The 26,803-nt window shown below is 33.0% G+C and overlaps 1 protein-coding gene across 1 annotated transcript in view; it reads left to right on the top strand.

The window, feature by feature from the left end:
- dpr1 (defective proboscis extension response 1) overlaps positions 1–26,803 on the top strand; it is an 856,597-nt gene that overhangs the window by 714,850 nt on the left and 114,944 nt on the right. The window contains exon 4 of the mRNA XM_089646572.1: positions 23,444–23,521. Coding sequence (XP_089502698.1) covers positions 23,444–23,521 — 78 coding nt within the window. The remainder of the gene's footprint in view (positions 1–23,443; positions 23,522–26,803) is intronic.

Below are 26,803 nucleotides of genomic sequence, written 5' to 3'. Positions count from 1 at the left end.
TGTTTGTGGAGAATGTTAAATTTCCGCCGTGAATTGTATACAGTATCGACCCAAATAGGACAAAAGGGAAGAAAATGAGTTGGAATCAGACATAAATAATGATCATTGTAACGCATTCACCGTGGATTTTTAATCATAACCATGTAAGGTACCTACGTAGGACATATAGGCACCTAGGTAGGTTCCCGGCCCTACCTATTGATCTAGTTTGCGATTTTCCACAGACTTGGGTACCGACCTGCCGTAGAAAAGCAGGTTTTAAGGCAGGAAGCAGAAAGCGACGATGCGACTGAGAAAAACATGTTTTGTTGGAGTCCTTTCGCTCAATGGAGAATGAGCAAACTTTCCACATATCTACATATTTATTATGCGCGCTGGGTAGTTCAAAAGTATTATTTTATATACTTACCTTTAATTCATTTAGAAAATAGAGGTGGAAACCATTCTGCAAATAAAGTCTGTGTGAAATAATGTGTTTTTGCTCTATTGATGGTTGGTTTGTTTTGAATTTATGTTTTTGTGTTTGTTTGTTGTTTGCCACCCGATTGTACAGCGTTTTGAGGTGGGTTAAGTTAGGGGCAAGAAACAAAACGTTCTCATGAAGCCAACATCAACTCTGAACGAATGTCACGCTCATGTCTCTAGAGTTTCTCGCACGTGCACGGGTTCACCGGGGATCCACGCTACAATCCCCTTAGAGAAGGATCCCTTAAAATACCTTTGGAATAGATCAGCATGCCTACATTGCGTTTGTGCATAAGAGGTGGCATTCGGTCCGGTAACAATGGATTATCAATTAATTACATGGACAGCCCTTTTTGCACAGAATCAAGTAGGTTTATGAAGTATTGTGGGGTTCCAGCTCAGAGGTGGCTCCAAAATTCAATTGTCGTTCGTACTTGAGATTTAGTCTGGGTTAACAACTGGTCACTACTGGAGAATTTTCTAGTCCTGTACGCTCAGTTTCTTGGACGCTGGATTTACTGGGACTTCTATGAAACATCGATACTTGAGCCGGTCTTATTTTAATGGAGTCTTTATTGGAGATGGTGTTTCTATCGACTTGCACCAGTCATTGATCTCCCTCTTTGCCGAAATTTTTATTTTATTTTATTTTTATATTTTATTTATTTAATAAAAATAAACTAAATAATAAAGATAAAATCCAATAACAGATTTTCACTTAAAATTATAATAATTATAAAGAATATTAAAAAAAACTAAGGTTTCTGTACCCGTGGCCTGAGAGATTTACAAAAAATACAATATTGTAAATAATAAATAAAAAATAATAGAAGATGTAAGAACACAAATAAATAAAAATTTAAAGTTAACTGATATACTAATAACTAATAATTTCAAAAATTTAAAGTTAACTGACAGCTATAATTCAAAACATAATGTATTGTAAAATTTCAACACAGCAGCAAGCAATAAAAGGACTACACAATAGCAATAATAACAATATAACAAATGTATACCTACAACTAAATTGAACACATGAGTATAAATTGGAAGGTAAGTAACTGGAAAGGATTCAAAGCAACAACATGATAACTTCCAGTAGAATATTTAAAATTATTTAATGTTAGTTATTACATATCTTTTAAAGGTTCTTAAATTACATGTGAATATTTCCATATCATTAAAATTCTTATTTAATATACTACAGGCTCTGAATTAATTTTTAATTTTTTTAAATTTATTTATTTCTATACATACATACAGTGTCTACCAAATATTTACATTTGTATATAATACATTAATTTAGAACTGTTGTTAATATGGTGTTTTTTTATGCTGGGTGCGAGGTAGGTTTGAGTAGGTGATACTGTGGTGGGTAATGTTATATGTTATATAAACGCATTTTGTCTGATATTAGTAGAACAGTTTGACAGGCTTGGGTTTTTGAGACGTTGAACCTGACTATGTTGGCCTAACCTCATGTACGAACCATTTCGTAGTGGTGATCAACTTTTCGTCTCATTACTTGTTCATTTCGACAGTTAATAGATAAAAATAAATCGATTAAAAATATCATGAAGCATGCCCTAAGTAAACTCAATTTTACCTTAGATACTTAGAAGATATTGATCAAACACTTAACAAAGTTCTTTGTAGAACAGACTAATTGGCAAATATAGAACCTAGTAGTCGATTGGTCTTAGGCGATATTAGTTTTCTTTCAAGTTGGTATCGGTCACAGTTCTTTGGATTATTTGTGTGAAATAATAATGTCCCACAATATTTGTTAGTTTGTACGAATCTGTTTTAATTTATTTTGTAAAGAATCATTAATTTAATATAAGCTGGGTGGCCAATTATACTGTAATTATCTACATAACTGATTCATAACTACAGTTTGAAGCTATTAACTAGCTTTTTAAAGCACCTTGAAGAGTTTTTTCTCAAAAAAATGTGCGTCGAAAATCTTGTTATTATTTCTATGTAATATTGTCCTGTCAAAGTTGATAAATTAGGTAGAATTAATTAATCAACTCAGGTAAGTGTCTCAAAAGTTTCGGCTTGTAGTCAAAAACACCATCAAAATTGTGAAAATCCTTGTAACTTTTGATTTTACCTTATTTTTGATCACCCTACCGTAAGGTCCATAATAATAAGCTCAAGTCTATAGACTTGTGACCTACTTAGTACTTCCCTTACGATATTACAAAGGCCACCTGATACTTCGACATAACCTATTAAAACTAACTTTTTACGGCATTCCCAGTATAAAACTCAGTGTTTACGGCCAGTCATGCATAATGGCCGTTAGTACTCCCTCTAAATTCAGTTATTATTATGCGCCCTTATGTAAATTGAATAACTTTCCTTGCGATATTAACGATTCCGGTAATTCTATGAATGAACAAGGTTTTGCTTTTAAATTTCTGAAAATTTATACGCTGTAATAAAAGCAAGACTAAAACGTCTGGAAAACTAATAATTACTTATTTCGTCGAAATTTTATTAAGTACTTGCAACCCTTGTTCCTGTTAAATTAAATATTGCTTTTCAAAACCTACGGTCAAACAGTAATAACTAACTAAATAACTAACTTACTAACAGGGGTAGGCAGAAAGGACGGACCGCCAAACAACTCAGTCTTGGCACACACTCCTTGCCTCATTCACATTCATACATCGTCTCATACATACTCTATTGTTCTGACTCTTGACATGGCCCGACTCAAGTATCTGATTCACTTGGTCGTGCCATGTCTTCCTCGGAAATCCCCGACTTCTGCTACCATTCACATTTGCATCGTATATTCTCCTTACACTCCTTTCTTCGCTCATTCGCTGTACATGCCCAAACCATCTAAGCGTCCCTTTCTTAATCTTACTCATTATGCTTACATCAGCCTTGCACTCTTTGCGGATCTCCACATTCCTCACACGATCAAACATGGTTTTACCACACATACGCCTCAGGGATCTCATTTCAACAGCATTTAATCTGCTTTCATCCTTTCTTTGCCAGTTCCATGCCTCACTTCTATCTCACTAATTCGTCATCCAAAAAACCATGCAAATATCCAATTAGTGAAAGTGGCGGATTAAATTAAATATAAATAAAATGCGGTAAAAATAAAAACATTGATTTCGTAAAACAAACAAAGGCCGCTGTAGATCAATTTTTCATTTTTGATAAATTTAATGTGTCATGTTTACGCTTGCGAGAAGACTTCATCTTGTAAACTTCAAACACGTTGAAGCAAAAATTGCATGTGGCGGACTACTGAAATTGATATACGAATTCCTTCGAATTATAGAACTTAGTTTTTTTCTTTCAACAAAAAATTAAAAATAATCACGTGTTTTTTTTTTGTCAAAACTTAAAACAGTTTATGAAAATTTCCAATAATATGGGAATAAAATCGAATTAAAGTGACAGTTCGTGGTTACCCAATCGTTAAGGGTTTATTCCGCTGCTAGTTAAAACAGTTAAATTGTCAGTTTATTCGTAACCTACAAATTTTTCTGCCGGTGTCAAATAAATCAGAAGTTTTTGTTTTTGTTTACTAGCTATGATAAGATTTATAATGACTTCATAAACTGAAGACAACTCCCATCTATACCTGCTTTCTAGTTCTAAGCAAATCGTGTGTAAGTCTATGAAAATTATAAACTCTAAGAAAAAGAAAATAGTAGTTTCTCAAGATATAATAGCAATTCTTTGAATTTGGCATCCATAGCAAGAAGAAATGATCTGGAGTGTTTTCCAATATTTTTTTTTAAATGACTTAGTTCGAGGAGAAAGCACGTCTCCAGTTTGCTTCAATATAAACACTGCTGAATTAATTCAAAGATTTAATGACACAAAAATAAGTTTTCATATTTAATCGGTGAGAATAATATAGAAAAATTATAATGATATTTGGATAAATACGCACATTATATGGTTCTTCTAGCGCCATCACTAAACTAAATAAATTACTCTATATGTATGACGATTTGGCAATACGTTCAAATCGATGGTTATATAAACATAGCGGTCTGCGGCTGAGTCGGAATCGCTCCACCAAGGCGCAGAAGTTTAGTTCTCTCTATCACGACACACGGAAAATTTTTCGTTTATTGTGGTGGTACTAGAATATTAAAAAGTATTGTCAGGTTATTCGTTACCAAGGAATTTTTGGCTTTTTTAGGATTTTTTGCAGTATGATGATGGCTACACTTTTGTGCTCTCGGCTTCATACTCCTAATAACCCAAGGTGCATCTTCATTATTTCTATTATCCGTGAACAATGCCCCACTGCTTTGGAAATATAATTGGTCAATGAATTATTGGAAACTGCTAGCCTAACTTCTTTTTAGAAGCAACTACTGCATTATTTAGTCCTAAATTCATTAAATTTCTCAGATCTATGATGTTCTCAATCATTAAACAATCAGTTATTATAGTTATAAAAATATTGTACCAATCTGAAAAATTATAAAAAATGATCGAATCGTGAAAAAATAAAGGTAGTAAATAAACCAGTAAATTTTTAACATTTATTTACAAAAAAATATTTAAAACTTCAGCTTAGACGAATTCAAACGACATGACCATTTTCCTAAACTTTTTCGCAAACTTCTTTTTATGTGAAAAATGAGGTTTTGTCGGGAACTTTAACCTTGGCGCTAAAGTTAGTTGAAGATTTGGCATTATATAAATTAATGTAATCATAATATTATTAAAATATTTTCAGGAACCCCAGTCAATTTTTTAAAATCAAAAATGACCTTTATCTCATTTGGCTTCAGTATAAGTATATGTTTTAATTGTTATAGTTAGTTTTAATAGTTTAAATAAGTTTTTATAATTTTTATTTTCCCGGTCTCCTGAAAAAGCACCAAATCTATGGACTTGACAAGTGACGTTGAAAATTTTACATGTTTGTAAAAAAATTACGCTGTATTTTGTGTGGTAGTTGAGAAGTTTTTTTTATTCTTAAAATTACCCGCTTCTAACATTGAAGAACACTATGAAAAAAATTTGCATCTTGTCACTAATGTTATTTATTGTATTAAACCAAAGTGCAAAAATAGTTGCTTCACCACACCTGATAAACATTTACCGGTTTTAAAAAAAATTGCATTACAAAATATTCCTCGGTTCTAATGTGAATGTGGACCAGGGTTGCTAATGCATGTGTTCTAAAATACCCACAAGAGATGTAGAGATATTAAAATTCCCTACATAATCCACACCAATTCCTTTACCTCAAAAAAAAAGAAAAAATCTATTTCCACTAGCATTTATTTTTTATTATTTAGTCATTTTCGGATTATTTCTTTCTTTCAGACTTAAAAAATATTTTTTTTGAAAACGTGCTGCGAAAGAAAACGAAATTTAGAACGTTCTCACAAATATTGAAAATACTAATTTTCAATTTGGGTAGAAAATCAAGAAAATGCCAGAATCTACGCATTTTTCGCTTTGCTTTTTTTCGTTTTTAATTAGTGAATCAAGTTTTTTTGATTAATTTACATTTAATATTAGTTCGCGTTCAATGCAATATCCTGTGTTTGTATCTATTATTTCACATATATTATAATTCATACAAAACAATAAAACGTATAATGAAATAGCTTTAACAGTAATTAGTGAGGAGTTCTAAATAGACAGGTTTTTCCCAACATTCCTCTTTTCCATCAGCTCCCTCCTTTCCTCCCTTCAGTCATACAACGCACCCAAAATGAAGATAACATCGCACCACTTGCTTCAGGCATTTGGGACTCCACATAAAACAAAAACAAGTAATAAACTACTCTTTTATTTCACCTCGCATTGTTATCAACTCAACCAATTTTTTGACAAAGTTATTCATATGTGCTAAGGTGAAAGTCCTTCATTTGTTCCAAAAGCCTTTCCATTAACACCTTGACCCCCATTTACAATATGAATTTGTCCTGTCCCCCGAGAGGAGTCGAGGTGTTGTTTTGGTCATCCTTCCCCCTGACCCCTGATTAACAAATTGATTTCCTGTCGATACTACTCCACAGACCACAATACTCGTGGATTTCATCTAAAACACGTCCGATTCTTTGGGCCTTTATCGGGATTCGACGCGACGCGACGGTTCATTATAAAAAGGTGTTAAAAATATACAAAGTATTTAAGTTGATGTTTTTTGAAGGGCGAATTTCGTATTTTTGTGTGTCCTTAATATAATCGAAAGTACCTACCTCCAGTAGTGGGATCAGTAATAGGATAATTAATTCAAGGTTCCCTAGTATATATTATTGTGACAATCATACTACGGTTTCAGAGTGTATTTGTATTATAAATAGATTTCACACCATTAGTAACACTTGTACTATACCGAAGTTACTGCATAAGAAGGTTTAAGTTCTCGTTCGTTTCGTTATACAAAATCATTTATTTTATTTTTATATTCTTTTTACTTTCAATAATTTATTTTATTTTTGTATTATGACTGTCGATTACTATAATTGTGTGCCTATACTTCTAAATAAATAAAATAAAGTAATGTTTTCGATAGAAAAAAATACAAAGCGGAAATCTGTTTTCAGAAGCGTAAATATCTTACCTTTCTAAATCTGGATGCAGAAGTTTGTTTTATGGAATTTCAATAAGTAGATGTCCGCTTTATGAGAACGGGTTGTGAAGAAATTTTCTCCATCAATTAGTTCGGTCCTTTTCAAGACCTGCATTAAAACGACCTCCCTTTCCCTAAACCTTCCCACAACATCACCCAACCAGGTAGCTATATAGTTCCTCTATTGTACACAGTATAGACCTAAAGATCTGGATATTAAAAGTTGTATTTAATGTTTCTCCGAAGCCAGAACTCACCGTTCATGAGTTTTTGGTGCTTCGGATGTAGAAACAGTTTTCTACTTAATTGTAAAGTGAACCAAAGCGAAAACTTATAGAAAAATTTAAAAAAAAATGATTAAATATTATTGTATTCTCATATTAATTATGTTCAAAGGTACATTCATTATATTAAGAATATGTTTATGTGTTATATAATAATCATAATATATCCTCTCTGTTTGACTATATTAAATAATCATTTTGTAAGTGGGTAAATGAAACGATGTATGACTGTGACTGAAGCATGGAGTGTGTGGCGGTCAATCCTCTGTCTTATCTCTGCGGAGAAGTTAGTAATTTAGGTGAAATATGAATAGTACATAACTTTTTCCGGATGGTTAAAGGCAATCACACAAATATCCAGGGCGAATAAGCCGAATTATGCAAAAAAACGTCGAAAAAAAGCTTAAAAGAGTTTACCATGATGTTAAAAAACAGCGAAGTACCTTCGCCAAATCAAGCGACTGTGCATATTCTTAGGAATCTTATATTAAATGGAGTTTGCCATAAAAATGATGAACACGGTTTAATGAACCAGTTACATTTTTTAGCGTCGAAAAATCAGCGAAATATTGCTATCCTGTGAGGCATATACTCATCCAACGTAGTTAATAATAAATTTTCTATCATATATTGTATTATATTTTAAGCTCTTAAGTATAAAATTGCCTGTACAATATTTAAATTGATTATATTCACAGTACAAATTTACAATACTACAATAGTAGATAAAATTATAATAATATCTAAAGCTCAAACATTCTCAATCCGTGAGCTCTGGGCTTATGAAAAATAGACTCCTTGCTTTCTTAAAATTCCTCATTGGCAGCCGGCAACATCATTTTAAACACGAGCTACGGTGCATTGAAAATTCATTAGAACCCCTAAAATATAGTTAGACGCCATAATACTTCAGCTGGAAAGTAACTACTGACAATTAAATGCTGAAATCTTGTGCGATTGATACAACAAAAATTATCGCACCGTGAGCTCTGGCGCTTTGATATTGCACTTTTTCCCGTCGAAAATTAATAAAAGTCAATGTTACTATTATTAGCTCACAACAAAATTTCTTACGTAAGCTATAGAGCTGTGAGAATCCAGATAACTGTGAAACAATAAAATAATACGCCATATTTTTTTGTTTGTAATTTTTTTTATTATTTATTCTATATGGAAAAGAATTTATAATAGAGTGTTTATTATTATGAAATATAAGGGAGTATGCGGTGAATGAATATATTTAAACTTAAGGTAATAAAACTAAGAACATATAAACCAGACACTTTCAAACTTAACTGAAAGTTTTTTTTATTCATATTCTTAGCAAATCTTGTGACAAGATGTTTGACATGTAAGAAATAAAATATACGACTTAGAAAATATTCAATAAAAGTGTACGACGATTTCGGAGTAAACGTAAAAATATTCTAGGTCAAATTGGCTTCTTTTATTTGCATGAAGCATTTACCCGGGTTTATGAAGACAAAAGGTTTACGATGAACGATAAAATAGACGTTTATTGCAAATAATAAGATGTATGCTCGCAAAATATTGTTGTTTATCAAAAGCCAACGGAATATAGTATGTAATAGATTTGTCGAGATACAAGCGTATTATTGCGAGATGTGTTTGAAGTGTGATATTAAAAAAGTAATTTTTGAAATATGAAGATATTATAGTTCTTTCACAAAACAAAAGGTTTTATCTTTTTTTTAAAGGTAATACCAAGTTGGTTATGAATTTGAAACGCGCTTTAAACTTGATTTTGTCCTTTTATATTTTCTGTTGGGTATTTAAAAATATTGTACCCAAAAAAAATTCCAGAATGTATATTTAATTAAACTATTATTTAATTTTGTATTTAAACATGTTTTGTCCCGGCTGTATCTGAAACTCTCGTTCAGTAAACTCTGGAACTCGGATTGGCTACAAATTTATTGAGTCATTTTCAAAATAGGAACTGATATAATAAAGCGATTAATCAATAAAGTACCTACCTGTAAATATAATGTTTTCATACGCGATTTCTTTTGAATTAATTTCTCTAGTAGTTTTTTAAGTATTTAAATTATCTAATTACCTGTAATCAATAATACTTCTTTTGTTTGTGTCACGGGTTCAATGATTTGGTTGAATTTTGCATTATTTGATTTGAATTTAGCATTATTTTTAAAATTGTATTTTTTTTTATAATTCAGACCAGCAATAAAGTACCTACCTATAGCATAATATTTTTATATATAAAATATTTTAACTGTCATTTTCAAAATAGGAATTACTTACCCGTGATTTTTCATTTAAATTTTTTTATTTTATTTTTTCAGTAACACATCTTCCTAACACTGTTCTAATATAATACAAATGAGAACATTTTCATGCTGTTGGTCTCGTGAATTTGCTTTATTTTAAGGATGCGATATTATCTATTTAAACATTGCAAAAGTGCACAGTAAAGTGGATGTCAGCATCATTAGGTTGAGTCATTTCTCTGACCCGTTATATTGTAAAACAGCTCTATTTTGAGACGAGCAAGCCTTTTTAACTCGGGCGATATCAAATCACTTCCTTCAGCCAGCCGGTCTGAACATCGCCCAATCGAGTTACGATAAATTGCCCATTGCTAACACAATGCATCGCATCCAGGGGACTTATTTATATGAAATTTTTTTACTAAAATCACCAAACCATCTGCTGTTACCCTAGTCAACCAAACAATATTTTTAATTTTTTTAAGCACTAACAAAACATCGCATTGCTCGCCTAGAAGTCAAAATGATGATATAACTAATTATAATACCCACATGGAGAAAACTTACAGATAAATATTTTTAATTTATTAAAATATTAATTTATTTAAAATATAAATATTATTTCGGTTAAAACGAATAAATTGAGAGGTTTCCTAATAAACTTTCAATAAAACGCTAATGTTGTTATCGCATCTTCATAAAAATTGTAATATTTTCGCATTTCGTCATTATTTATTATCAAGATAAACGAAGGTAGATAAACAAGTGTTCGAATATATTGCGATTTTTCACTCTGTGTTTTAACAATACAAACAGAATGATCATACACTAAAATACATATCCAATTATGTGTGTACAATAATATTTATTTATTCATTTTCGGGAAGTCGACAGTTTACATTTAATCAATTTGTACATAAGTATTATAAAGTAAAATAAAACCAATTATGGATTTCCTACTTGTGACTTTACCTCTACTGAGAGAGCCTAATATGGAATAAGTAAATTAAATTTGTGAGAAAGGAATATGAATTGAAAAATTTATACAAAACGAAAAATTTATAAAACAATACATTTTTTATAGCCACGAAGAGAGGTTGTAGATATAAATCAAATCATAATAGAGATATAAACAATGGAGAAGTAGGCATTATTCACAAACCATCAGAGAAATATTCTTTTATGGACAACTGGTAAGTTCGCAACTGAAAATATCAACCTCGGATAATACGCTATTGTAATTATTGCATAGTCTGTTCAGGCAATAAATAATATATACTTATATAAATAATTGTAAAATAGATATTGAAAATAACAAACTAAATAATGTATCAAGATGGCTTAAAATAAATAAGCTTTAATTCAATGCAAAAAAGGAAAAAGCATGATAATTTGACAAAGTTAAAATTGATGGTAAAATTATTTATAATATTACTGATGTGAAATACTTCGGAGTTATATTAGATTCCAAACTAACCTTGAACAAGCATGCTGAGTATACATAAAAGAAAATTGGGAAGAAGATCTCGTTTTTTGTGAAGAATTCGTTCAAAACTTTCCGGAAAAACTACAACCATTGTACAACTCCATTAATGCTCCACATTTTAACTACCGCTCAAAGATTCTTGTGTCATGACAGAGAACAAAATATGTTGCAAATATTCCAAAATAGGGTAGCGAGAATAATATTTTGGCAAAACAGATTTTCAAAAATAATTAAAATTTTAAAAGAACTAAATTGACTAACAGTGAAATAGTTCTATGATAACTCCTAAAAATGACAATTCGACACATCTTTAAAAAGTGCTGTAAAGTTATGAAGAGTGATTAACAAAAACTAGGTTAAATAGTTACATAATATGTAAACTTGTTTTCGTTTCATAACTTATAGCATTTTTTATAGTAGAATTGAATTGTTATTTTGAAGAGTTATCCGGTCACCCAGTGAAATAGATGTTGACCGCGATGATATTTATGCATGAAATAATAAAAAAACCTGTCACCAAAATACTTTTAAAACAAAATTATATACAGCATGGCCATTCACAGACATCAAACAAGGACATAAAATGAAATTACTAAATACAAGTTATAATTAATAAGTAATTTATAAACTTTGATGTACACATTATTCGAATAAAATTTATTGATAAATAATTGAAATTATGCGGCAATTTTCAAGTATTTAATTGAAAATTTATATCAAGATAATATCATTATAAGTAACTTAAAATATTTGGTGGATAACAAAGGTTTCTAAGTGATACGTTTTCAGTAATATTCAATTTTGATTAATGCCGTCGGTAATTTCGTAAATATCTGTACCAATACAAGTATCACGTCTATTAGATACAAGTTCTACACAATAATTAAAAAAGGTTGTGATATTATCAAAATTCGTTGTAATTAAGGTTATTTTGAGGGCATTGATGCAATATCGACTTTTGGTTCCTGCCCATTTAACAAGCGCTCTGTCTCTCATACACTTGCCTGATATCGTACAACGCCATCCCTTTTTAATTTTATTACAATTATAAAGCATGCGAAATCTAAGTCGAAATTAGTCAGACATTTGTACCACGAAACACGCCGATATTGTATTATTATTTCTTGTTCTTCTTTATTCTACGGGTGCTGCAAATCTGATAACGTTGCGGAAGTCGGATTTCCAGAATAAAAACACCTACAACCGCTAACAACGGGAATTATATCTCGAATAAATTGGAAAACACCCACTCCGCACATTTCTTACAATTTTTATGGCTGTACGTGAATTGCGACACAATTTTTTTCTATGCAATGCGTGCAAAAATTTAAATTTAAAAAATGCAATTGTAAAGTTTACTTGCAGTACTTGTTGCATTAATCTAAATACTATATAATCTTGGAAATTTTACTGAAAACTGCTTTTAACATATTTCACTATTTTTGTTTATTTTTTTAACATGTCTAATGATTTCATTTATTTCTAGCATCTTGTTTTAAAATATTAATTATCACATTCACTCGTCGTTCGAGTGGAATGACTTTTGACGTTTGGCTTGTGTAGTTATGTATCTTCGACGTGACTCAAAAATAAGAATGTCGACCAATGTATGTACTTTCGATAGCAATTGCGAGCGGCCTGGATTGGTAAATTGATACCAAGATACTTACTATTATTACGAAAAAATAGTACAAGGCTCTTTAGTACCAACGAAATTAAAAGATAAAAAAAAAACTTCTCCTTTATATTCAATTTTGCTTTGATTTTACTTACACATTTTAAATTTAAAAGGAAACATCTATAACGGTTACACGGAGGTTCATTACATGCACGAACAGACGCGCACTCCACGAATGCACGAGCAAATCTACAAAGACATTTAATGTAAAACAATGTCATATTATTAAGAGCGAATTCAAACGCAAAATAACGCCTTAACATTGCCTGAAAAAACTGAAACTGAAAATATGGACCATTTCAAATCCAAAGGCAAATTAGGTAAGTGCCTACAAAGGAGCCAACTTTGTTTAAACTTCGATATTTCCTCAAACGGATATTAGAAACAGATTATGGAAAAAGAAAGGCAAAAGAACATTTTTTTGGATTGCTTACTTTTCTATTTTGTTCATTTCTTAATAATTAATGGCAGAAATTCGTGCTGTTCCGCGAGCGTACCGTCCGGTCCTCGAATATATTTATTTCACTGAAATATAAAGTGGATAGAAAAGAGTTTTTTGTTCTACGGTTTGTTTGTAAAGAATTAACTAGATTGGTTCTTTACTGTAAACATTTTTATGTGCAACGTTTTGCAGCATATAACTGTCGAATATTTTCAGACGCAAAATTTATTCTTCGAAATTTTGTTGTTTTGAGAGTTCGAAAAATCTTGGAATTATCTCAACGCATTCAACATGGGAATCACAAGTTTTTTTTTCCGTCAATTTCATCGTCAAATATTGTGATTTTGCATTTCGGTTTTCTTTGGGAGAGTATGAATACTTTGATCTGATATCAACAACGTATTAAAACTATCGTTAATTCGGCTTGGGATAATTGGATTGTACGTGATTTTGATTGCTGCTAACTGAATTCAATATGCTTTCCTGTTTTAATTACTGTAAGGTGACGCGGTTGCTCGCGTCAATTCACGGGTCAGAGGAAATTAAATTGATCTACTCTTGATCCGAAGACCTGTGACCCCCGATACAGATTTGAAATGCCCCACACCAGACAGAGTATTACACAATACAGCGTGCTCACCAGCAACATTGGTTCTCTTGATGCGACAATTTAAGTGGGGCCACACTATGATCACTTTAAGAGAGATCTGAGATTTAAGGTACGTTAAAACACTAATATCTCTCGGTATACGGTTACGTCGAACTATATCGGTGGTTACCGATACAGGGCAATCTATTGGTAAATTGAAAGTTTCACAGCGATTACGTCGGGCTATCACGTCGTGATAGATCAAGGGGTACTTGTCGCATGCGGCAATCAAACACTCATTGTCAGATTTAAAAATTAATGTTTGAATCCTAGTTCTACGATTTGCGAGATTAAACAGTTTAAATTAACATCTTGGTTTCAAAAAAAATGAAAATGGACACTCTTAGTACATATTTTTCATTTCATCTGCTAGAGAGTTTGTAGCGTCGAGAAAAATCTATATTAACTAATTAATAATAAACCGCTCGACCTACTTAGTACCTACTCCCGAATTATGTACCTGCAATTCAAATCGCAACGTAAACAAAGTAACCTACGTACTTCAAGTACCTACCTGTCTATCGACGACAATAATACTGCAGTCCATCTGGGATACTACGAGAACTCGCCAGAAGGTTCGAGTCTACGTCCTAGGCATAATCGCCGCAATGTCGAAGGTTCCCGAAACACACAGTCCGAGCGAGTGGTCTCGATTAAATTGCAATTTACTACCTACTGTCGCCATCGGTCGTGTAGTATAAATAAGCCCGACGCAGCGAGTCAGTCAGTCAGTCAGTCATCATTTCGCCGTCAGTCTACAAGGATCAACGAGTGTTAACCCGCGCTACTCTTACTAGCGCAAAGGACAATATTCCCGGCTTCGCCCGTACCATCATGGACTCCATCGGGACACCATCATAGCGCCTTGGCCACGTCCCTGGCCAGCGCTACTCGGATTACAAGCGCCCTGGTTCCAGTGTCTCTGACCAGCGCTTCTTCCACGCCATCATGACTATCACGAGGACTTGCAGCATCCTCACTGGTCACACCGTTCCCGTTCAACCGCCTACAAGGTCCGCCGCACCTTCGGCCGTCTCGTCAGCACTGGAGTGCCTGAAGACCTACGTTCTTGTGCCTAGTGCCTGACCATCATCGAGTCCCGGTCACTAGCGCCCGGCGTCGACTCATTGACCCGCGCTTGACCAGCACATCACCGCAGCAACCGGATTATTTCAACTTTTGTCCTACATCATCTCCTCGTCACGGCAACTGACTCACCAATAAACACATGTGACCTTCACAACTTTCTTTCATTCCGTGCCTCTCTCCTGATCCCCAAAAGTTTAATCTCATTATATTATTTACTTTTAAATCCATTTATAAGAATTTCAACTTGTTTTGGTTATATACCAACCTTCTTTTAGAGAGTATTATCTTAAACTCTTTTAAGTAGAGATTAGTAGACATTAAGGTTACGTTACTAATGATAGCGACGACGGAGGCAGCACATCAGTGAATCGATAAAAAACATAATTGCTAATAAAGTGGTATACATATTAATTTTTGATAAGTTTAATGTTTAGTCACAGAGGATTGCTTAATTCTTTAATTAAATTATATTTCATGTGTATTTTTTATCCCGAAATGTTAGGAGGTAAGTGCAACTCAACAGTTTCAGTAGGTATATAGATACAGTAAACAGTACATAATATAAAAATAGTAGTCAAAATGTATTTTTTTGAATAGTTATGGTATACGGAAGCAATCTTCCGAACAGGCCTTCCATTGATATGCTTGGTGTAACTATAAGTGACCAGCTCAGGTATGGAGGCTCCATCGAAGCCAGAGTAAAGCTGGCCTCTCAGAAGCTGGGCGTACTGTACAGGGCCCGCAGATACTTTAATAGTACACAAATGCTGGCCCTGTACAAATCGCAAGTGCGCCCTACTGTCAAATTTGGCAGCCATCTCTGGTCCGCAACCCCTAAATACCTGAAAAAAACCCTTGACTCTGTGCAAAAACGGGCGGTCCGTTTGATAGATTCCCCAATCTTAACAAACGGACTGCAATCTTTAGAGCACAGGCGTGAGGTAGGTATGCTGTCCTTGTTCTATCGGTATTACAATGGAAGATGCTCTGAGGAACTAGCGTCATTGATCCCTTCGGCACCGGTGCGTAGTCGAGATATACGCCAAACGCGCGCCCAACATTTGTACACGGTTGACATTTGTCACATGAGAACGGGTCGCTTCTACGATTCGTTCTTAAGTTCAACAGCTCGGCTGTGGAACGAACTGCCGGCCTCTGTGTTTCCTCCCTCCTTCAACATGGGACTCTTCAAGACCCATGTTCACTACTTCCTCTCCACAAAAAGACCCTCCACACAGCATCCCCAAAGATGACATAGGCCCTGAGGGAAATTATTTTCTTCAGGGCCTCCTGTGTGGAGTGAATATAAAAAAAAAAGTCATTGTTTAGTGCGCACGGTTTTCACACAAATTTGCAATGAGTAAGTATAAAGACAGTTGTTTCAGAGTATTTGAATAATTATTCATTAAATTTTAAAATAAGTTTTCATATTCCGGTAAAGTCCTGTTATTATTTCAGTTCTCTGAAGCAACTGGCTTATAAAGATTAAAATAACAGAACTTGAAATTTTATGATATGTCTAAATTCTGTAAAACAACTGGCCCTAAGTTGCACATGATTAGTTGGTTGGTCATTTGAAAACCCCAAGGGCCAATCTTGCATACCTAGTACCATAGGATTCACCCTTACGGTTTGAGGGATGTGCCGCATTAATTCCTGGGAATATTTGAAATCGCTTCAGAAGCGGTTGACATTCTTTCCCCACTCGCTGGAAATGATCGAAATAATGGACCCAGAAATGAAATATGTGGGGTAAAATGTACGCCAAGTTTTTTTGGAAATTTAAAATGATTGGAAACGAGGAGGTTAGAAACATCCTTTGCCGTCTACTTCAAAGTAATGCTTTTACTTAAAAAAATGCGATTTATAAGATCTAAATTTATTAGTCTTTGTTGCCAAAAACTTCAGGCAAAAAATTAAATTAAGAAAATTGGAAAGATAATGTTAGAGTACATAGAAGCAAAATTTTACTTTGCTTTTGAGCATGCTTTTAAATGTGAAAACCGCACAATAATCAGAAATACTCCCACATGTTTGTAGCTAGTGTGACTCTGGCACCCTGACTGTGTATTGTGATGCTGAAAAGAATGGGGAGGGGATGGAAATAAGGAAGAGGAAGGTTGGAAAGTACCTGGCTATTCAGATCTGGTCACCAAATACGGCTATGCCATTTCAAGATCAAATTTAGTTTGCACAACACTAAATTGCTATTGCTTATTAACTTGCTTTTCAGATATGGTTACCAAATACGGCTATTGCCATTTCAAAAAAACGTATGATTAAGATAGTAGGTTTTTAGTTTTTGCATGATGTAAAAAAATATATTAGGTTTTTAGTTTATGCATGTTTAATAATATTATTTTTAAATTTATAAAAAAACGATATATGTATAAACAAGATCTCCATTATTATAATGTAATAATAACTATAACGCATGACAGCTGTGTCACTTTCTGCAGGCATTATCAAACTAATGACTTAAATGAAAAAATAAAAAACATTTCAATTCTCAACGGTGGTCTTTGACATATTATAGTACTATAATATGCAGAGATAGACGCTTATCTCATCGTTCTTGCATTCTATTGGGGTGTCATGTTGAATGAAATAAAGGTGGTTATGTTTCACAGAATCTATTGTTTATTGAATTTATTGTAACATTATTAACACGACACTAAGTCAGAAGATATGTATAGGCGAATCGCGCACGCGAGCAGTTAGTCGAACCAGTTCCCAGCAGTGAATGGCGGCCGGTCAAAACTCCGCTAGTAGGAAAGTAGAACGCAGCTTTAGTTGGGGATACCATACGGGAAAAAGAATACTGTGGCTACAAAATGCGCGCGTGGTGACTGCCTATAATAATTAATTATTAAAAAAATAATAAGAATAACTTTAATCCCCCTCAGCACAGATCACCCCAGAAACGAGGACTAAGAAATACTGAAGCACTGACTAAAACACTTCTCAAAAAGGAATCCTTTCTGCAAAATTGAAAATATTTTTTTTTACCAAATAATGTAGTAGTAATAGTCTGACGAGAGGTTTTTATAAAATACTGTAGAAGTAAAAGTGTGACGAGAGGTTTTTATATAATAATGTAGTAGTAATAGTCTGACAAGAGGTTTTTATAAAATAATGTAGTAGTAATAGTCTGACGATAGGTTTTTATAAAATAATGTAGTAGTAATAGTCTGACGAGAGGTTTTTATAAAATAATGTAGAAGTAATAGTGTGACGAGAGGTTTTTATAAAATAATGTAGTAGAAATATTGTGACGAGAGGTTTTTATAAAATAATGTAGTAGTAATAGTCTGACAAGAGGTTTTTATAAAATAATGAAGTAGTAATAGTCTGACGAGAGGTTTTTATAAAATAATGTAGTAGTAATAGTCTGACGATAGGTTTTTATAAAATAATGTAGTAGTAATAGTCTGACGAGAGGTTTTTATAAAATAATGTAGTAATAGTCTGACGAGAGGTTTTTAAAAGTAGGCTACATAACTAACAACTCTGTGGGAATAAACAGCGAGCCCATTCGCGTTTGCATCATCTGCCCACCGCACCTCCGGCTTTTTCCTCACTGGAGCACCTGTAAAACCGATGGTATTCACCACCAGTGGCGGCCGGTGGTCAAAATATATGGGGGTTCACCGGATTACAACATTAAGTCATAAAATAAATTAAATAAAGGTACGTACCTATTTATAAAGAAGTTCTATTCTCTGCTCCTTTTGTTTAGCGAAGACCTCTATCAATGCTTAACACTGATAGTGCGTTCAGTCTGTCCTGGCTCAACGTGTTTAAAAAAGATTTTATTCTTTTTAACGTTGAGAAACATCTTTAGCTTTCAACTGAGGTCATTCCAAAGGTCATGAATGGTGCACAAAAGTTTTAGTAATTTCAGTCTCGGGAAAGTCTTCTAATAAACAAGTACTTTAAAAAATTTGTAAAATTGATAAAGCGCCGTTAGCTTTTGAAAAATCGTCGCGGGCGTAAATTGCACAGAGTTCACTTTTACTGAACTTTATTTAGGAAGTCATACGTTTTAAACGTCACATTGAAATCATGTTCTGGGAAATTTGACCTGTATCAATTTTTATTAAATAGCTCATTATGGTGTTTAACTTAGGCGCGGTAGCCTGAATCCAATTGCATTCTGATGTCAACTTTTCCTAAAACCTTTAAGCTCAAAACTTTTTGTAAATGTAAATGACAAGAATTATGTTTTTTGATTTTTTAAGAAAGGTGAGTTACATCAGTAACACCGCTGATTGTCCAAACTGAATCAACATCGTAAATTAAACACGTAAAACAAAATAAACAATTCAATTGATCACATGCACAGAGCTACGAAGCTTTGTTATACATTGTTTTGTTAAATGATCGAGTAAACTTCTTCGATCCCGATTTTCACTCTTGTTTTATTATCAGTTCAGATTTTAGGTGGACCGGCATTTTTTATTATCACTTTGTTTTCAAAACTCGACCTATTGTTCTTAATGTATTCCACATTCAAACTCATTCTTAATTTATACTTTGAACAAACACAAAAGTAATCATAAATTAGTATAACCTGCAATTGATATACCTTATTAATAATTGATATACAAGATCGATATAACCTGCAATTAAACATAAAACTTTCGCAGAGTAAGAAATTTTTTTAATTCAACAGACCGTGCCCGTCAACGGCGAGTACCTACTGACTAAACTGATAATAAGTAATCTGACCATCACTCATCTCTTAATGACAAATTTTATCTTAAATGCTTGTATCGAAGAAGCGAAACATTCGCTGAAAATAGCAGATGGTAAATTGAAACCACGATATCGACAATAACATTAAACATACGCGTTTTAGTTTAACTTTCTACTGAATAAACCGTTCCTTCTGATGTGGTGGTAAAACCCCGAACGCCGTCCATGATATGCTATTATTTGCAAAGAATAGTATGAACTGGTATGTACCCACGCTTTCAACTGTTCCACAGAATATGCGACAAAGCAGTTAAATTTTGGATCGCAATCGAAAACGAACTGCTACGAACATAGGCACAAGTCAAAGTCGGTCTGCAAGTTAAGCGCGCTTAATAAGTAGGTACCTTTTGAATGAGATATTATAACCGAACCGAGTTTCGTATTGTGATTAGTCATGTCGGAAATCTTGTTGGTTGTTCGGCGCTCGGGAGCACATATTAGCTGGCCGCCACTGTTCACCACTAGTGATAAAAATCACCTAAAAGTCCAGTCTCTACCAACACGCAGTCAAGCCACTGACTTCATCGCCAAACCACTCCTCCTCCGTCCATCTCTGCTACTACGGTGTTGACCATCGGCCTAGAAAATTCACCACCAACTGATAATGACCACCAACTGCGCAGAACATCGTTCCGGAGTCATCGCTACAACTTCAATTACATTCTAAAAACACTGCGATTTCTACAACTTCTTCCATTTGCATGTCTCACTTTACTTACCCCCAAAATCTTGCAAAGAGGCTCAATGGTTTTCATCCGAAGTCCACTTACAACTTTTTTTAAAGTTGAAGAGTTAATAAAAAACAAGAAGTAAACAATTATTAAACAATATTAGTAAATAACAGTACACTGTTAATAAATCGAGGTTGCCAGTCTAAGTGATAAGAAATAGGTTAAATCTTTAAATTATATTGTTAGGAGTACTTAAGTAGTTCTATGGAAATGATTTAATCATCATGATTAATAATTTTTGATAGTTATTTAGGTATTCTCTTCAGCTTTTGGAATATCTTAATGAGTAAAACCACAAATTGTATTATTTAATTAATAAAGACAACATTATCAATTCTGAAACCTAAATTTGAAACACAAAAATCCAGGATCCTTGCCGTGCAGGGACACCCCGGAAAGGTGACGATATTTTTTTATGAATTTCCTATTTCAAATTTTGCTTAGAAACGCTAATATTGTGTTCAATAATTAAATATATATTGTTGAAAGTTTTACAAAAAAATTAATTATGATATGAACAGATTGTTTTGAAGAACCAATCTCATGCAATAAATTTATGCTACTGACTAAATACATTTTTTTTGCAAGGATGACCATCGAGTTAGACATGTTCTGTATTTGACGTTTCCATTGAAATAACCCACGTCAGTTTTACATCCCCATTATGGCCATTGTCAAAATAAAACACGTTTCATCAAAAAGATTGATTCTGAATGTAGGACGTAAAGATGGGGATTACCGAAACATTACTTACCAAAATCGCGTTATTCATCAAATGATGTTCCGAAATTTTCACATACGCTACCGAGACATTTCGTTGTGCAGTTTTTATCTCAATTATATGTGAAATTACGTAAAAATACAGCGTGGTGTAAATATGTCTTTAAAAGTGTAGCTACAGAATTATTTTTGGAAGATTAGTTGTTTTAAAGATAAATAAATTTTATCTAATCAAATGACCTGTTGGTAAACAAATAACAAATATATTTATTAGTTTACAAATTTAGTTTTGCTTTAGGTAAATTATAATCATGAACATGCCGTACATTGGTTACAGTGATTAGACAATTTAGATATATCAAATATTTCATAATGCGTACCTAAGATATGTTTGCTTGTATGGTAATATTTGGTATTTTTTAAATTAATTTTTTTATTTTTTATTTATATATAATTTGTTCATTTATTTATAACAATTACAGGTAATATAGCCTAAGACGTTATAATTGTACCATTTATGCAGTGTATATGCAATGCCAAAAATCTCGCAAATGCGCTATAGGACACAAAAAATAAATATATTTTATATATAGAAGATTGTGATGACGTCCTCGAGAGTGAGACTCTGGTACAAAAAAAAAATTAATTGGGCCAGTATCTTATTATTAGATAAGTGACCGTTTATTAGTTGAAAAAAATATTTAAGCAAACCAATACCTCTATGTGTCTCTAGGGAGTGGTAATTGGTCATGCCTAATATATAAATCGATGGGTAAAGCCAAGGGTAACGTCCATAGAGCCGAGAGAATAAAAACCTTAAAAAAATTTTATGGACTCTTTCAATGCGTAAAGTGTATGTTAATTCATGTGGAGCCCAGATGATCGAGTTTGATTGAAGTACACTTAGGACTAGTGTGTTATATAATAACGTCAGTGTTTTTGTGTTACGAAACGGATATGAGTTCCTAATTACGAAGCCGAGAAGCCTGTATGCTCTGCTTATTAAATCATCGATGTGTTGGTGAAAAGTTAGTTTGCTGTCGTAAATAACTCCTAGATCTTTGATTTGGTTTAGGTGTTGGAGAATAATTTCATTGATTGTATATTCAAATACATGCGGTTTCTTTGATCTTGTATACGAGACGATATTGCACATGGGTGTACTGAAGATCAAGCCATTTATTTTGGCCCAGTTTGAGACGCAGTCAATGTCACGTTGAAGGAGAGTACAGTCAAGATGGTTTTTTATTGAACGATATAATTTCAAGTCATCTGCAAATAGTAAATACAGCGAATGTGTGATGACTGAACCAATATCGTTAGTAAAAATCAGAAACAGAAGTGGTCCAAGGATAGACCCCTGAGGAACTCCAGAAAAAACTACGAATTCAAAAGAACTGGAACCCTTATTATATGGTTCTCTATCTCTGGTTCATCATTCAACTCAATATTGCTCATCACTAGCGATTGGTTGTAGAAGTTATATATTAGGGCGTATTAAAAGAAACTATGTTGAATAATTGATAATATTGGAAACTCAACATGCCTACAATATGTGTTGAGAAACAAAAAGACCTCTTGACAGTGTATTTTGAGGAAGGCAAAGTACGTATTTTCTTTGGACAAAAGATCTATTGTTTATTCGGCACTTCAAGGGAGAAAACGAGGTGCTTCTAATTATAATATTGTGGGAATTCGATATAAAAATGTTGATTTGTATTTGATGTTTAACATGAAAGCCATTATTCCTTCAAACGACACCTTTTGTAAACAGCAGTTGTTTATCTCTGTAATTTAAGCAACGATATAATTATCTTTAGAGGTTTTCACACTGGAGAAAGAAAATGTAGAAAAATATTCTGGGTGTCTCTTGTAACCGAATTAAGATCAATTTTGTTTAATTTTTTATTAAATTCGTAGGCATTTTCAAAGATGGAAACTCTTTCTATGACTCATTCAAAAAGTTTGTTAATAATTTGCGACAAGAGTTTTCTTTTAAAATTATTTCGTCAAACTTTCTACGGGTTATCTATTCAGTGGGTTATAATAAGGCTTTCATAATTTTCGAAGTGTCTACACATTTCGACATGAGTGAAATACTTGTGAGTTAAGTTTTTTTTTTATTACTTAGGTACTTTTTGTTGGCTTGTAACCTTTAATGGTGATCTAAGCCACCAATTTTAATGTGCCTACCCACTAAGCAGGCAAAATTTAAAAAAGATAGGTTTAATATTGAAAGTGGGAATCAAAATTCGTTTAAATATTTAATATTATATTTACAAACACCATTGTCTTTTTTGTTGCAGGTTTCATGGATAAGAAAACGAGATCTACATATATTGACTGCAGGAATTCTGACATACACATCAGATCTCCGGTTTCAGGTAAGAATTTACAATTAAAACTTATTTTTATTCATGCACCACAGTTAATCTAAATGACATAAAAAAGACCAGTTATATTCAAATAACAGGTAAATACAAAATGTTATTCTACAACAATAAATTCGCGTTCAATTCTATTGTGGAGATAATTCATAGACTAGGCAATGAGTTTATGGAAGTCGCGTATATTTTTGATTTAAATTTTGACACATTCAAAGCCAAATTAGTTCAACATGTTTTATTTAATGTAAATAACGAGTAATCATATTTTATGCTTATTTATTTACAATATCTTTTTAAATTTTATTTTTTTACTACGCGTATATAAATTTCAAGCGTTCATCAAAGTTAATTTGATAATAACCTAACAAGTGTTTTATGTTTAGCAATTTTTTTTCAATTAATTCACAATGTTTTATAAAAGCCCAATAGAGTGTTAATAAATTAATAATTTAGATTGAAAAATACATAAAATATTTCGAAATAATAGTTATACTTATCTGTTATTCAATTAACTCTAATAGTGTATTTTATTCATAGGTAATTAACCCCTTCAGTAATCATTTTAAAATTAAAAATAAAAAAAACACCTTTTTTGTGTTAGGTAATGTTTGCCCGAGTTATCCCGGGCATGCGAATTCTGGCACATAATAGCCGTCCGAGTATACTCGGGCGTGGTCCTTAAGAGATTAAGTTCTGTAAGATATAATTGATGAATTTATTTTTTCTACCTAACATGTTGCCGAAATAGAATATTTGTAAAAAAGGAATAAGTAATTTTTTTCTTGTTATTAATTCTATGACCCATATCATAGGCGGAGTATCGAAAAAATCTAGCAGAGTCCATATTCCAGCATCGAAGAACACTGAAATAAAATATTGGTGATGCCAATCTCGAATAATGCTACAGACCAACTTTTTTTTTCTTTCTAACGCATTTTTGTTGGTTCCGTATAAAATATATAATTTTATGTTTTGTTTTCTTTTTGCTTGTACTTTCTGTACGTATATAATTTATGGGATACGTACTAAGCTACTACCTTCAGCCTAACATCATACTCCGATTGGGGATGCTATAGTTTCACTGGCTCTAGACGGTTGGAAACAGTTGGATCTATTGATCGGTATTCACATAAAAAAATTAAATACGTTATTGAATGTAATACTAGTATTTCAATCAACAATTATTATTTCTTGATTTTTTTATCCTATGTGCTTTGCATTACCTTGTCTTGTAAACACAAGTTTACTTAACTTTTAATTTTAAAATCAGAAAACAACCCTTCGTTATTATCTTCTTATCTGCTTGTTAACTAAAAACGCGAACAAAAGCTATGAACATCTGCAAAAAATTTAATAAAATCTGATTTATCTGTAAAGTCTGCTGGGTTCATTTTTCTAAGACTGTTCTTATAAACTGAGACAAACATTTCCGCGTAATTGCACCAAATGAATTCAGACTGTTTACGACATTGATCCACGGTCTGTTGGGAAAATGCTCGAGAAATGGCAAAGATCACGTTCCTAGCGTGACCTGAGATCGTTTTCTAGACAAAATCCCCTCGGAGAACAGAAAATCCCTTTGATGCGGTCTGGAAAATTCCCTCACTTAGCCCTGGGGGAAACAGTGAAATTTGAAAAAATAAAATTTTTGAGTAAAAATATTGTAAAAACGGTCAGCTTTTTTATTAATCACTTCTGTGTAATGGTTCATCTTACTGAAACGTCCATTTTAGAAAACTGAATTTGAACTAACAAACTAACCATCTAGCCGTTTTTTTCTCAGGGACGGACCTCGGACGGTCTCGGCACACACCCCTTGCCTCATTTACATTCATACATCGTCTCATACAAACTCTTCTAATATTCTGACTCATGACATCGGATCAACTATCTTATTCACTTGGTCGTGCCATGTCTTCCTCGGGCATCCCCGACTTCTGCTACTATTCAAATTTGCATCATGTATTCTTCTCACACATCTTTCTTCGCTCATTCGCTCTGCCCAAACCATCTAAGCGTCCCTTTATTGATCTTACTCATTACACTTTCATCAGCTTTATACTCTTTGCGGATCTCCACATTTTTCACACGATCATACACGGTTTTACTACAGTATTCAGTCTACTTTCATCCTTTCTCTGCCAGTACCATGCCTCACCTCCATACATCAGGGTAGGTATTAGCACTCCATTGTGGGCTGCTAGCTTCGCTTCTTTGGACATTTTTTATTAGCGCCAACTTCGTTCGGTTCTCTATTAATGGAGTTAACCTGCATTTACCCTTCTATCAATATATCTGTCAGCCTTCCCATCTCTCGTAAACATTCTTCATAAACAAACGAACGTATCCATCTTCTCCAAGTATTCCACATTCACAACTATATTGGAAACTGTTTTCGTAGTCTCTCTTTCAAGCATCAGATTTATTAGACTTATTTATATTCATCATCAACTGATTCTTCATACATACTTCGTTCATCCTAGACAAGTGAGACCGTAAATCGTCCATTCTGTTCACATCAACAATCACCACCGCATCAGGATGTAATATTTTTTAACTATTATCTGTTTTTTCAGCAATAATCATATGGTTATTTTCGGTATGGTTGGTAAGCTTAAACGTTACATAAAGATTCAAACTGATCACGGTCTAAATAACAAAATGCGGATGGGATACGTGGTATCTAACTTAGTTATTCTGCTAGCCGAATTTGAACGCAAGGCACATAGACATTTGTTTGGCCAACCTCAAGTCTCTAGAAAGGAACGAGTATGAAGTCAGCGATAAGAATCAATAGGATACCCCAGTGCCTAGAGGAAACGAAAAAATCATGACGTGGAAGATTTATATGAAATCGCATCAAAATGTTAAAAAGCCGATAGAGAAATAGTTATTTAATTCTTTGCTAAAGGAGCAACGTGCTTATAAATACTTTATTTCTCTGAATGCTACAAACATATTAGATTTTTTTAAAGTTTTTATGCCAAATACGAAAATTAAATTTTCACGTATTTAAGTAGAAATAACTACAATTAATACATTTTTTTAATTACATTACACATACAATAAAAATATTATTCAATTTCAGTGTTTTGCTGATTGAGCATAAAAATCAACAATTTTTTTTTTTAATTTACCTATACTTTGTCCGTTTTTAATGTTATCTGGAAGGAAATTATATATGTTACCCCGTAACAAATGGATTGCCTGACATATTGAGTATGTAAAGTATTTGAATGTATGTTATCTTGTAAAATGTGTGTGATTTGGATGTGGGGG

This window comes from Hesperophylax consimilis, chromosome 24 (genome assembly GCF_061612785.1).
Source record: "Hesperophylax consimilis isolate HC1 chromosome 24, BYU_Hcon_1.0, whole genome shotgun sequence".
Taxonomy (NCBI): domain Eukaryota; kingdom Metazoa; phylum Arthropoda; class Insecta; order Trichoptera; family Limnephilidae; genus Hesperophylax; species Hesperophylax consimilis.
Note: the sequence above shows the minus strand (reverse complement) of the source record. Positions and strands in the feature narration are given on the sequence as shown.